This window comes from Tripterygium wilfordii, chromosome 12, assembly GCF_013401445.1.
Source record: "Tripterygium wilfordii isolate XIE 37 chromosome 12, ASM1340144v1, whole genome shotgun sequence".
NCBI lineage: Eukaryota > Viridiplantae > Streptophyta > Magnoliopsida > Celastrales > Celastraceae > Tripterygium > Tripterygium wilfordii.
In genome coordinates, this window is record NC_052243.1 from 2,250,307 (window position 1) to 2,264,289 (window position 13,983).

The window sequence follows — 13,983 nt, forward strand, 5'->3', positions numbered from 1 at the left end:
TTGCAACAACATCAGTTCCGGCCACAACCCAGGTAACCAGAAATGATTTCTCAGTCTATGAAATTTCTTTTCTTGTTTTCCTTTTATATGGAGCTTCTGATTTGCTTATCTATAAATCCTTTAGTAAGAACGTCTTTGATTATTGGAGTTTATCTAAAACCGAATGATTGAGATTAAAGTTGATTGAAGGATTAGGGTTTAGGTTTTATGGGTTTAGTATTGATAATCAACTTTAATCTCAAATAATTTAGGGTTTGTGGGCTTAAAAGTATAGGTATTTATATAAACCCTAATAATAACGTACTGCCTAATTTATTATTAAATGGGGGGTTTTTGATCTAATTTTTGACTTCATTCGAGTATGAGTCAGACGAACAATCAGACCAGTAACCACACAAGCCATGAAAACAATTGAATTCAATTCTTCATAAACTGACTTACCCAAATTTGTAGGTTTGAGCCTCGTCCGTTCTTGTGGATCATGCATAAGACTTTGTCCTCTCTAGAACGGCATGCTCCACTGTCAATTTCTCTTTGCTAAAGAAGAAGGGGACAATTTATGCCTTAAACAAGTTTGACCCGGATGCTCTTATGCTGGTAAAATGCAAGTTTTCATCTAAGTTATTGGTTAGATCCAATGCGAAGGTCCGTATATTAACAAAGAATACGGACACCCGCATAAGAAAATCATTATATATATATTACATCTGGGGATGGAGTTGACAAATGTGTCCATTCATTTTTCAAATTTTTTTGTTTTTCTTTTAAAGTTCGGGTCCAAATTTGATAAAGCTCTTCAATCATGCTCTACCATTATAGGGAAAAAAAAATATAATTGATTGAAATTATGATTTACGATCATGGTTGGTATTTTTCACTTAGAATATGTTAATTATTTAAATATGTGTTATTAATATTTGGTGAACAAGTTTTATGACTTGGTGAGATCATGTGTAACAAAACTAGTACCAAAGAAAATCTAGGTAACACATACTCTTAATCGTTTATTTTGTTTGTGTATGTGTGTGTATATATACATATATTATGGATGATTCTAATTTGATCTTGTGAATTTTATTATAGCTGGAGATCAAGTGGAGAAATGTGTTGATTCTTGTTCTGGAATGTGCACCGGGGAGTACGTACTGCATCAATATGAATATTAATATTTAATATTTTGAATAAGAGTGCGAAGAATAAGATTATCAAAAATCAGAAAAATATTCCGACCCCAATTTCTTACACCCATTTTATATTATGCATGACGCACGTATAAGCTCTAAACATTTTGATAACTTTCTCTCCAACCTCTGATCTCTTATCTTAATTACTTCCCTAGCTACAAGACACTAAACACACATATTAAGAATAAAAAGAGAGAGAATTACAACTATATGCTTGTGAAACCACGAAGAAAACATATTAGTAGAGTACAAATCATTTTTTGACAAAATTTGTGATATTGTCGGAACAGACACCACCACAAAATCCCACATTAGAAAAAGATAGATGTGTGTTTGGTTTTATATACAAGTGGATGAATCCAAACTCATGAACTAGCAACGATGGGCCACCCATGCACTTGTATTGTCAGCCCAATTTAGGCCCATTAATATGGGCTCTTGCAAGGTCTAAATTTTAACATGGTATCGGAACGAGTTTTGGAAAGATGTGAGACCCAAATATATGGATGTGACAAGTAAAATGAGTTTGATGATATATGAACTTGTGTGTGAGGAGAGTGTTGAAACACACACCACCACAAAGTCCCACACACTATATATACAAGTGGTTAGACTCAAGCTCATAAACTATAACTTTTGAGTAAAGATGGACCACCAATCGACTTGTGTTGTGAGCCCAATTTAGGCCCAAGTTCCAAATTCTAACAAACATAAATTAATGCTGGACACATTAAACTGACCCTTCCAGCAAGTCTTGTATGATGGGTTTGACAGAACCTACCAAACACATTAAAAAACAAAAAGAGGGATAATCCCATAAACAAAAAGGTTGTTCCTGGTAAACTTTGTTCTCTTGGTGTTATGAAAAACCCAAGAGAACAACGCTAGGTCATGTAAAACTTGATTAGGCTATGGCTGTTTCAGGTGTGAGTCTGTAAAGGAAATGGAAGCCAAGAGATCAGTAGTGATGATCAAGTCACTTGTGTTGATATTTGGGGTACTTCTAGGACAGTCTAGTGCCGAATGAGAATGTTGGTTCATGTTTGTTCAGGTGTTTATGTATGGGATTGCATCCCCAAAGATTATGCTTTGGACCATTGCAAGCTCGGTTGTTCTTTCTCATCTTCCCAAAGCATCAGTACCGAATACAATTCAGGTAACTCTCTCTCTAACCATGTCACATAAGCTTAATGCACAAGTTCTGGTTGAATTTCTGGTTTTGTGTTTTGTAGGTGCGGAGAAGGTGAAGAAATGTGTTGATTCTTGCTTGAGATTATGCAAAAGGGTTACTCACTGATAAAATGAATAATATATAGTTACACACACACATATATATGTATGTTTTTTCTTTTGTTATTGTAATTGGATATGGAAAACAAACTTTGGGTTTTTATCAATAAAATGAATAATAGTTTCAAAGGTTTCTTTTTGTAATTGGGAGAGTTGCACAAGAGAGAGAAAAATTGAAGCTTTAGAGTGATAAACAACTCTTTACTCATATATCATGATCTCTGCTATCTGTGAACATAAGCTCTTACCAAACTACGTAAATCTCTTGTGTTCTCTACCTTAAGTTGAATGTTGAGAGTGTAGTTCATGCTTTACGTGCGTCAATGGAGGGGCCAAGAATTCAGGGGTCATTAGGAAGGTATGTTCATCATTTCCCAACTGCATCAAACTGACTTAAAGGAGAAAGAATCTCGTGTCCTAAGAAAAGGAGAGGGTATTTATACATTATGGCCGGCTTGATGATTAGACATTTTTTAAAAAGAAATAAAAGCCGAACCAATCAACAAGAACACTTTTTTTTTTGGTATAAGTAAGCGAGATGAGGGATTCGAACTTGGGTACCACCAAACCGAATATACGCTAACCACCTCGGTTGAGGGGTTGTTGGCAATAACAAGAACGCAATCCGAATGGCGAAAGAGGTTGAATTTTGTTGAATTGTATTTAGCATTTTACACCAATTAGAATTGATCCAAATAAAAACTTATTAGGTTTTGTGGTCCTATGGTTTTTATTAGGTTAGTAAAGGTTGCATATTGAATTGTAAAACTTTATGGACCAACTTGAGTTGGCTACGCACTTTACCAACCACTATGGCGAGATCCTATAAAAATAGTCCTATATCATCACTAACATTGTGGATTGCAGAGTCTTTCAAGTTTGCAGATAAAAAGAAGAGATGGAATCCATGAGAGTGAGGTCCCTTGTGTTGATATATTTTATGATGTTTGGGGTGCTTGTAGGGCAATCTAATGCCTCTTTTGAAAATTGCTATAAATCCTGCTTTCTGCTATGTGTAATCAAACCAGATACCAAACCAGATAAGTCTGTTTTTTCATGTACTTTCAAGTGTTTAAAGGATTGCGTCTTTGCTAATTCTGCTTTGGACCACTGCAAGCTTGGTTGTGCTTTCTCTTCTTGCAACAAAATCAGTTCCAAAGACAATCCAGGTAACTCAATCTCTCTCTCTCACAAAGTTTCACACTTAATGCAATGGTCTTATTTGCTTGTCTGTGCTATTTAGGCGAGGATGAAGTGGGAGAATGTGTTGATTCTTGCTCAGGGTTATGTGCTGAAAACTACTGACAGAGACTAGTGTTTGGTTTATAATACTGTTATCTAAGCATTCTAAGTGAATAAAAAAATTGAATACCCACTTTACTTCTTTTTTTTGTATATCGTGAAAATCTCTCCAAGGCGGAGCCTTTTGAACCCATCCTGATGGACCGTGTACTGCATTCTCAGAAGTTCCCTACACGAGTGTACCACCTATTTGTTCTACTTGTTTCTTCTACTTGTGATTGAAAAGATCAAGAGAGTGAACTTATGTGGCTAGCTACTACAAAATGCTGCATGACAAACCAAACATACCGATTCCACAAGAGCCATGGGCAGATGTATAATAAGTTATTTGTGGACATCAGAAAGAACACTGCCCACTTGCATAAACTGGATCCAAAAGATTAAATACTCGACAAAATATCCGATATATGTATTTAAACCATCTCAAGGGTAGGGCTTCAGAATTGCTCTGCATTTTGAATGGTGGAGCTATGATCCGATTAGCCAGAAAAAAGTACTTAACAATCTCAAGTCAACTACTAACTCTATGATCTCTGCTACACAAGGCCTGCAAACAACCAACTCTATCCAAGATCCGACGTCTCCACCACGGAGAGATGGCATGGCACAGCCGCAACTTCATGCAGGAACTGCATTATTTTGCATCACCGTGCAATAAAAACTCATTCATCTGAAGATCTGGGGGGAATTTTCTGGAGTCTTCAAAACCACTGGCTTTTTATTTTTGTGGGCAACCACATATCAAGAATTAAAAGCTGAACTACAATCACAATTTGGCCACTGCGAGATCTGCAGAGCAAAAAATTTTCCCAGAGAAGAGGTTATCTATCAAGAAGTTATTACTGTAAACCTTTGCTGAATTAAGTAAAGATTCTTCTCTATTTCTTTCAAACTACTTCAAAAACAAAAGCATATTAATGGCAAGCAAAAGATAACAGCTCAATAGAAAAGCATGTAAATGAGTAGAACATAAACTTCATACACTGAGAGCTGAAAATAGTAAATAAATAAATCTTCTGCAGCGAAAATGCAAACCAAACTCCCATAAGGCATAAACAAAAATCATTAAGAAGAAACTTTCTTATAGCCATGGCTACAAGTAAAAAATAGCATCAAATCAACACAAACGAAGTACATGAGTGAAACACCAAATAGTAGTGGGAAAAGGATCCATAAACTCATCGACAATTATTTTGAAAGTATTGATTACTTCAACCCAACAAAAACAAGTGGTACCTCATTGAAGCATTCCCATAAAACATCACACCCTGCTTAAGTACCAAAAACACATCGAAGTAGTTCTTCAATTTTTTGAATGGAGCAGTTATTGTCCCCTTACGACCAGTTTTACCAAAATCTTATATGTCGGCCCTCCCCATATCTTACTTACCAAAGTGCAAAATTCAATCTTGTCCCAATTCATCAGTAGAAACAACCTAAGTTTTCATTAATTGCATTACAGACAGCTAAGGTGATCTGTAAGGTACCCAATTCAATGACAACCAGATTTTCCCATCTTAAATAAAGCATCCAGAGTCGGAACAAGACTCTCCTAACCTCTCCTCCAAATCATATTCCCGGCAGCCAACCATAGCTGTGAAAAAAAAAAAACCATAGCTGTGAAAACTTAAAAACATACGATAATTTGGCCAAAATTTTGGCACCCAACAGTAGAGTTCCGTCTTTGATGGAACCGGGCAAACCACAAAAATCTGTCTTATGGAAGGACCATCGGCCGCAACTAAGTAATCCAGAAGATTGCAACCAAACACACATCTCCATATATGAACACGCGAAATCGAAACGACAATAAGAAGAGCACAGAAACACACGTATGTATAATCAATCAACAAAAACAACGGGATTACTCGGAAGCAAAACGCAGCGAAGACAGAGAGATAGAGAGCGGCATTTGTCTTCGTATGTGTTAGGCATTTGTCGTCGTATGTGTTAGGGCAAATGCAATGGTGAAGTGGTATTGCGCCAACAAAGATGTTGTTTTTTGTTGATGTGGCTGTATTGTAAAATGTGTTTTGCTTATTTGACTGTATTGGGATAAGTGTTTTGCTGATGTGGATGTATTGATATTTGATATTTTGGTGTAGTTTTGTTGTGGATAATATGGAGGAATGGAATGTTGTTGGGTTGGGTGGAAAGAGAAAGTGTGTGGGAAGAAAAAGTGTATAGAAATTTGTGTTTTACTGATATGGCTGTATTAGAATACGTGTTTGACTTGATTTTTTGTGTAATAGAGGTGAGACCGGGCCAATAAAAATGTTGGGCTAGTTGTATGGGCTCTTCAGGTTTTGTTGGCCCATTTAGCCCATCATTGAATTCTCAATTTGGACTAGGCCCATCTATCTTATATCCGAATGAATTTCATATTGCCATGGTGGTATTTTGAATTTGATTTTTTTTTTACGATTTTTCACTCATTCTGGAGATTTCAAGAGAATGGATCTGTTAGTGAAGCATCCGCAGACCGTTTATATACATTCAAATTCGGGTTTGGCTTATGTAATGTTTATGTGTTGGATTTATTTTGCTCACCTTCTGAATGCAAGAATTTGGTTAAGACCAATACTTCTTATTCTTTAGAAACGCCGTATGTGGGTTCCTAGTTTAATTCTTTCTTGGCTGTTCTTAGTATTGGTTAATTTCTATGTTCAGGTATTGCCAAGATGTGTTGTCTACCACGAATTGATTCATACGACCAAGGAATAGATAAGGCAGGTTAGTGTCTTTCTTTGAAAGGGCATAAGTTTGCCTTGTATCGGGTTTAACCTGGGCATGTGCATATGATTATAACTCATATGCACATTATTATTACCAATTGAAGGATGTTAGGATGTTGAACACAGTATACATAGAGAAACGGAGTACATAATGTCCTCAACATCCTTTCATATAGTAATAATGAGGTTCTATTTCCTCACTCTTGTTCTTAAAACTCTAGTTTAGTTATGATCACGCACATGCTTGGGTAAACTTATGTCCTTTCAGGGGACACTAACCTGCCTCATGTCTTCCAAGGTTGTAAGAACCAATTCATTCGCGGTATACAACCCATCCTGGCAGTACCTGAACATAGTAATTGGAACAGCACAAGAAGGAATTAAACTAAAAACACTTGTGTCAAATGATAATTCAATTTCAACCCTCTCAAGAAAAAATCTACAACTTCATCCTTCTTTGTTTATCCTCTCTACATACCAATTATTTGGCTCGAGACCCTGAACAAAGGAAAACAAAATTGGTGAAGGAAAACAACAACAGATAGCAGTACTTTGCCGCAAGTTAAACAGCAAACCGCTGGCACGATCATACCTTCCTTTCTGTTTAACGGAACGATTTTCGCGTCTCTGTGGGGGACGAATAGTGTGAAGACTAGTTGTTTACGAATTCTTCTGTTATGGAAAGTTGTCCCACCAGTTCTGCGTGAACACGTGAACAGAGCACGTGAGTATGTGCGTGAACACGTGAACAGCACGTGAGTACGTAAAATTACTTGGGACAAAGGTCAGGCCCAGGTGTACAAGCACTCAATTCTTTCTTCCTTCGGCCTTCTACAAAACCCAAGAGCTTGGGCCCTCTGAAGGAATTGTTTTCCATTCCATAACACCAAATAAATCAAAATAAGGTTTGCAAGGATGCAACAATTTGCCTTCCAAACAAAAAAAAAAAAAAAAAAAAGAAGCAGATTAAATCAAACTTATAATGTCAATATCCACACACAAATGATATCTAGCTTGTGGCATCCCTAAATAGCATGAAAAATAACATTTGACCTCATCCCAAAAGAGTTGGGAATGAGGACCATATATCAAGTCTAAAATTTTTGCTTCAACACCCCTTCTGTAGAAACTGGAATCTAGAGAATCTCATAGAAGTGATAAAATCGCAGACCATAGAGAGAGGGCTTTACAAATGAGGATCACAACCCTTCACATTAGTCCACAGTAGAGTTCTTTGCCTCAAAGCTCCAAAGTAAATAATTGTTATGCATATGACCAAACCTCTTGCCCGGCAAGAGAAAAAAAACTGGAAGTTACCCGCCCTAAAAAAATTAGGCAGCACTTGTAGTATCCGACTTGTCAGTCTCCATTGGTTCCCCAGAAGCATCACCACTGCCATCAGCAGCTTTGTCATTGGCACTCTGTTCTGAGTCGGCACCTGCACTGGCATCTCCACTGTGTAGCTGTTCACTCCCCTGAGGGGGCGGGGTAGAGGGTGCTTCAGAAGTGGCAGGTTTTGCCGGCTTTGGCTTTGGCTTTGTCATTATTGGCCTGCAGAACCTATTGATCCAAACACAACTAATAAACTTCTCTTGATTTCCACAGTAATACCCCAACAGAGACAGTAATTTATAGAAAAATTGTAACTACAAGTCCCAAACAGTATCACGTTCCTATAGGCCAAGAATACAATATACAAATCTTAGCAGAACAAGTCAGTTACCATTGTTGGGAGAACTCAACTTCTCTCGAAAAATAAACAAGCCAACATAATATTGATATATCAAAATCACTGCTGTCCCCACTCCCAAGCAAACATTGCCAAATTAGGTATCACTTCTTAAAGGTTCTTAGTTACCATTAAGTACAACAAAATAAATATATTAGACACAAAACTAAAAACAATACCTGTCAAGTACTTCAGCCTTTTTTCTCACATCAGCGGACAAGATAACAGGAGCAACATGCTTGGGAAGTGTATCCTGCTGCTGCCTTTTCTCTCTTAACCATGCCTCTGCTTCCACACACTCATTCAAGACCTACAGCAAGCAATTGAATGCTTTATTAAACATTCACCAGCAAAAGAGAACGAAAATTTAAAATGACGTCGGGGGAAGGGGGGCACTGAGGACAACAGAAGAAAGGAAGAGCTGACGACTTCTCACCTTCTGCTTTTCAGCCAAATCAATGTGGTCAAACTTAGGGTCATTAGACATTGCAGCCTCTCTATAACTATTAATACAATAAACTAGTTGATCAATCACAGATCCCCTTTCTGTATGCTCCTTGTATCGCTCTTCAATGGGATCACCTTGCTGCAATTTTCATAAATACATTAATCTTACCACCAACAACAAAAACAAGTGAGAAGAAAGGGTGCATGAGGAATAGCCATTCCCACCTTCTTTAGCTCCTCAAGCTTGGCAATATAAACACCTTTAGTTTCATCCTCACCCTCTTCATACAACCAGTCTTCCACCTCCTGAAGTTTAGCAGTAAACTCTTCCCTCAAAGAATCCGTCACAAATTCCTGGTATTTGTCACTGAGCTGGAGATGACAAAAGGTAACTATTACTACTTCAAATTCTGAAAAAAGACCACAAAATTGTCCCCGGTAGAGCTGTAACAGAACATACCTTGTTTCGCATGTCGTAAACATAAGCCTCGACAGCATTCTTTTTATCTTTAGTTTCTTCCATGACTCGATCCTGCAAAGCCATTTCAAACTCTTTTTCTACAGCTTTCTGCACGTCTGCCGGTACCATGGCACCGTAAATAAACTCTGCTACTGGGATATTTGTCTTCTTCACCTTCTTCTTAGGAGCCTCAACCTGTAACCATGTAGCAGATTAAAAAATGGAACCTCAGTATGACCAACTTATCCCAGAAAAGTTCAGCAAAAGCGGAGATTAATATAATTAGAATAGTGCAATATAAGTTTCATGGATAACCCAAAGTTAAACCAGAACCAGTTGCACTGAACCCCAATCATAACCACATATTTAAGACGTGAGAGAAGACGGAAAGACCTCTCTAATCACAGTCATAACATGCCACATCAATACATCATACATCATGACCCAAAAGTAATTCCCTCATCCAGAGAAACCTTCTACACCATTAAGTTGACCATGGAAAAAGAAATACACTTCAGCAAAACTATACCAACATATTGGAAGTTGAAGATTCTTTCACATCAAAAGCAGGATTAAAATGCACAAAAGGTGGGAAGAAATCATCATATTCCACTCTCCTAGTCAGCTGCACTAAATTCTTCATTGAAAAAAATGAAAACCAGGCGAACTGTCAGTATCTTTAATCATTAGTCAATAATCTTTGATTCCTCAAATTACCTAGCAATGTTGTTTCATTATTTATACATGATTAATAGCTAATCATTTGCAAGACAAAAGTGCCGATGTGCACACGGTTGACTTGCATGCGTACGCTCCACAGACACCAACAACAAATGTGTATAATTAACAAGATACTATAATAACAATTTAAATTTACGCACTGGGTGCTGATGATTGATACTCAAGGAAAATGTGTCTGGTAGGACATACATTATGCATACGATCGAAAAATAAAATATAATGGTTCATTCATGGCACTAACTACACTACTCACCTTTGTATCTGTTTCCATTTGTGCAGGCTTGTCTCCTGATTCAGGCACACCATTATCAGCTCCAGGAGTATCAGCAGGTCCCTTCTCATCTTGCATATTGACATCAGTGTCATTAGAACTAGCGGGAGGAGTGTTTGTGGAAGCTTCATCAGTGTCCATACTTGCAGATTCCTTCAATTGCTCTTTTGAAACTTGTAGCTCAACTTCCTCTTCTTCCAGAAGCTGAAAAAAGCAAATAAACTTGTTCAGGCTTAAGTTAGAAATGGCACCAAATTAGCTAAATTCAGATATCACCGACTTACAGTTGCAGACTCGATAGAGACAATCCCATGCAAATTCAAACGAACTTTAACCTTTACTTTTGCTCTTTCACCTTTTGCAGACTGGAAAGGACCAATCTGAACAGAGACATTGTACGATTAAGAAACAAATACTTGAGATATCCATTTAATGATCACATTAAATTGAGGATCAATTCAACACCAAATTAAGCTAATTACTTACTGTGTAAGTACTGATCTTTGCAGGTGCCTGCAACTCGCTTACATCAGCATATTGTACATCAACTGTAAAAGTACCAGATCTATAAAATGTGAGAGCCTTGACACTGGGTATTGGATTTCCCTTGGGGAAGACTATTGTACATTGTTGATTGTTCCCTGTTTCGTTCTGAGCCTCTGTCGCAGAGCCTTTCCATGATAAAGCAATTTGAAAGGGGAAGCTTTCATTGACCTGCATTGTACAAATTTTTTCAGCAATCATGTGATATATTTCTGATTGATTTCACATATGGATTAAAGCTTTGAAAGAGATGATTATAAGAAAACAAGAACGAAATCATTCATTAACAACTAATCTGAACAAAGTCATTCATTAACAACTAATCCCCATTTGAAAATGCACAACCGAATGAAAATAAAGACTATCAAAATAAAACATCATGTGCAGTTCACTTAATGTGATAGAAGATAAGGCAAAGTAAAACCCAGGACAAGCAATATGAAAATCTACCAATATGCAACTATTACCAGAAACATGCAAAGATGAAAGTGAAAAGGGCGCATGGATTTCATTTCACATCCAGCGAAAAGCAAACCACTATATAAATGTGGACATACATACAACACGCCTACCTCTCAAGCTATTGCTGGTAGTTTTATGGCTAGAAAGTGAATGATATTATGGACGACAAAAAAAAACCCACACAACTTAGAGAATCCGTGTTGCTGCTAAAATTAATTGTGCTAGACATGAGTCAACAGAAGGATAATATATCTTAAATTATTCAACCGTCTGTATCCCTGTTACTTTCCTTGGGAGACGTGCCAATTAGGCAGAAGTATCCTAGCTAGGGAAAACAACATTACTCTGCACGAAACACTTGACTTGCACAATACCCTACTAAACGTATTTACCATGTCATAACAGATGAGATTGAGCAGAAACAGCAGATAGATTTAACTGTTATAAAATACATAATCTCAATATACTTCATTTAACTTTTCTAATTAATGTCACTTATGAATTCAGTAGCATACCACAAAATCATTTGGAAAGATAAAAGCATTGAAGATGATGATTACGAGACATAATCTTGACATGGAGAGTCATTGACAGAGCATCTCATGAAGAGGATATGTAGGAAAATTTTACCTTGAACTCTCGCACTTTGAAAGTTGGACTAAGAATAGCACATTGCAGGGCACAGCCCCTGGCAACACACTCACTGGCATTCATTGTTCGCCTTGGTTCCTTTCCAAAGAACTCGGTAAGGATCCTGATAATAGCAGGGACACGAGAACCAGAACCAACAACCTCAAGCATATGAACGTTCTCAATAGTAAGCCCAGCTTCTGAAATAGCCTTCTCCAAGGGCTTCTTTACTCGTTCCAAAATTGGAATGCTAATTTGCTCAAACTCCTCCCTCTTAATGTAGCTCCTTACATCTTTCTCATCCATCAAGCACTCAATATTCAAGGGAGCCTCAGGATTGGCACTGAGAACTTTTTTCAGTTTCTCACAAGCAGCCCTTAGCCTGAGACAAGCCCTTGCATTCTGGAAAACATCAATCTTGTAATCTTCCTTGAATTTTGCGGCAAAATGCTGAAAGAGCACTTCATCAAAATCCCTACCTCCCAATGATCGATCAAAAGAATGAGCCAGTATCTTCAGTTGGCCTTTCTTGAAGCCAGCTATGCACACTTGCATGCTTGCATGGCCTATATCAACAAAAGCAACATTCAATTGGTCATTCTCAGGCAAATCTGTCTTATAAATACCATACGCCAGAGCTGTGGCAGTAGTTTCATGAATCAAATGGAGAGGGTGCAGTCCTGCAATTGTGGCTGCATCCATCACAGCCCTTCTTTGAAGATCAGTAAAGTAAACAGGTATTCCTATGCAGCAGTCAACCACTGCTGCATTCAAATTCTTCTCAGCTATGCCTTTCAAGTCGGCCAACACCATTCCCAAAACTTGAGTTGGAGTAAATGTTCTCATCTCCCCCAAGTAGCGGGCATGAATCAAAGGATACCCATCAGGACCTTCAGTGACAGTGAAAGGCAATGCCTTGAGATCCCTTTGCAACTCAGGATCAGAAAATTGGCGGCCAATTAGCCGCTTCATCTGAGAAATTGAATTTTTAGGGTTCATCATTGTTGACGCAGCACCAGCAGTCCCAATGAATCGCTGCTTGTCACCAAAGCAAACAATAGCAGGAGTTTCACGCTTTGATTCGTCATTGAGCACAACATCAATGCCCCTTTGCCTAGCAACAGCAACAATGCAGCTCTCGTTGCCCAAGTCAAAACCAACAACACTCATCTTTTGCCAAAAATTAGCTGACTTATTTGACTAAATAGACGTTCACAACCTGGATAGAAGTAGAAAAGATGTAAATCAAATTTACTGACAACAGGAGCCAACTCAATAACTGATATATCCACTTCAAAGTCCCTACACGTCACAGAAGAATGCCAAAATGCAATGTCGTGTGATCTTTTCACAACAAACAACGATGCCTAGCTCCATGTTACAGAAATTAAATGATAAAAAGGAAATCGAGAAATTATATTAAATGGACGGCCAAGCTGATCAACATGCACAACAACTGCGTAGTATAACAGCACAACCCACTTAGCCATGTAAGAAAGTAACAACCACTGATTCAAAGAGAACTAAAATCAGATTCCAAAATTAGAAAAAGTGAAAGATACCCAGATACTTTACATCATTCCCTCAGACCAAACAAGACTAATTCTAAATCTGCAAAATTCAACTACACGGAGAAACAAATTTAGATGCAAAACCCAAAACTAGACTAAATACTCCATATTCGCTCGAAAGCAACACAATGCAATCTGAAACAACAGCCAGTAGACACGAAACAGATTCCATAAAGCTGTAAGACACAGGCATCTTCGAAAACAATACATCATACGAAACGACATTACAACCGCCGCCTAACCAAAACCAATAAATAAAAGAACAAAACACAATTAATGATATAACCAGCAGCCCTAAAACAGCTAAATCTAGAGCCAATTCAGCAACTCACTCAGCAAATGTGGCTAGCTATAGAAACCGAAAACAACAGATCTACAGACTCGGCGTAGAAAATTCAAACAAACGCCATAACAAAACTTTGACTACAAAGCTAAGCGTTAGAGATCGTACCTCTCGGCGATCTACTGCAACTTGTCAGAGGGAGACGGAGAGGAGAAGGAGGTCGGTGGGGTTTGGGTTCTGGAAAATTCTTCAAGCACTTTCTCCTTTCGAGAGGAAACAACACCACAACTAAGGCACAGAGGAGAATGAAAGGGGTTTAAATAGTCCTGGAGATG

The 13,983-nt window shown here is 37.9% G+C and overlaps 1 protein-coding gene and 1 long non-coding RNA gene across 2 annotated transcripts; both read right to left on the bottom strand.

Annotated features, from left to right (window-relative positions):
• Nucleotides 1-4,061: 4,061 nt before the first annotated feature.
• On the bottom strand, nt 4,062-5,705 carry LOC120011329. Its single transcript, XR_005471003.1, has 2 exons — nt 5,645-5,705; nt 4,062-4,565 (listed from the first exon to the last, which is right to left on the bottom strand). It is a non-coding gene; the product is annotated as an uncharacterized LOC120011329 (long non-coding RNA).
• A 1,754-nt stretch (nt 5,706-7,459) lies between these two features.
• On the bottom strand, nt 7,460-13,970 carry LOC120010896 (heat shock 70 kDa protein 15-like). The gene is made up of 10 exons (XM_038861807.1): nt 13,817-13,970; nt 11,795-13,013; nt 10,646-10,873; nt 10,444-10,539; nt 10,142-10,363; nt 9,148-9,342; nt 8,913-9,059; nt 8,677-8,826; nt 8,420-8,550; nt 7,460-8,071 (listed from the first exon to the last, which is right to left on the bottom strand). The coding sequence occupies exons 2-10, from the start codon at nt 12,962-12,964 to the stop codon at nt 7,843-7,845; spliced, it is 2,568 nt and encodes an 855-aa protein (XP_038717735.1). The 5' UTR covers nt 12,965-13,013; nt 13,817-13,970; the 3' UTR covers nt 7,460-7,842.
• Nucleotides 13,971-13,983: the final 13 nt, after the last annotated feature.

Bases quoted from the DNA above. Each gene is read 5' to 3' on its own strand.
- LOC120010896 (XM_038861807.1), bottom strand. From the start codon at position 12,964: ATGAGTGTTGTTGGTTTTGACTTGGGCAACGAGAGCTGCATTGTTGCT. The intron at 10,364-10,443 runs GTAAGTCGGTGA...TGCTTTTTTCAG, and splicing joins TCTCTATCGAGTCTGCAACT to CTTCTGGAAGAAGAGGAAGT. The intron at 9,060-9,147 runs GTATGTTCTGTT...TGTCATCTCCAG, and splicing joins TTTACGACATGCGAAACAAG to CTCAGTGACAAATACCAGGA.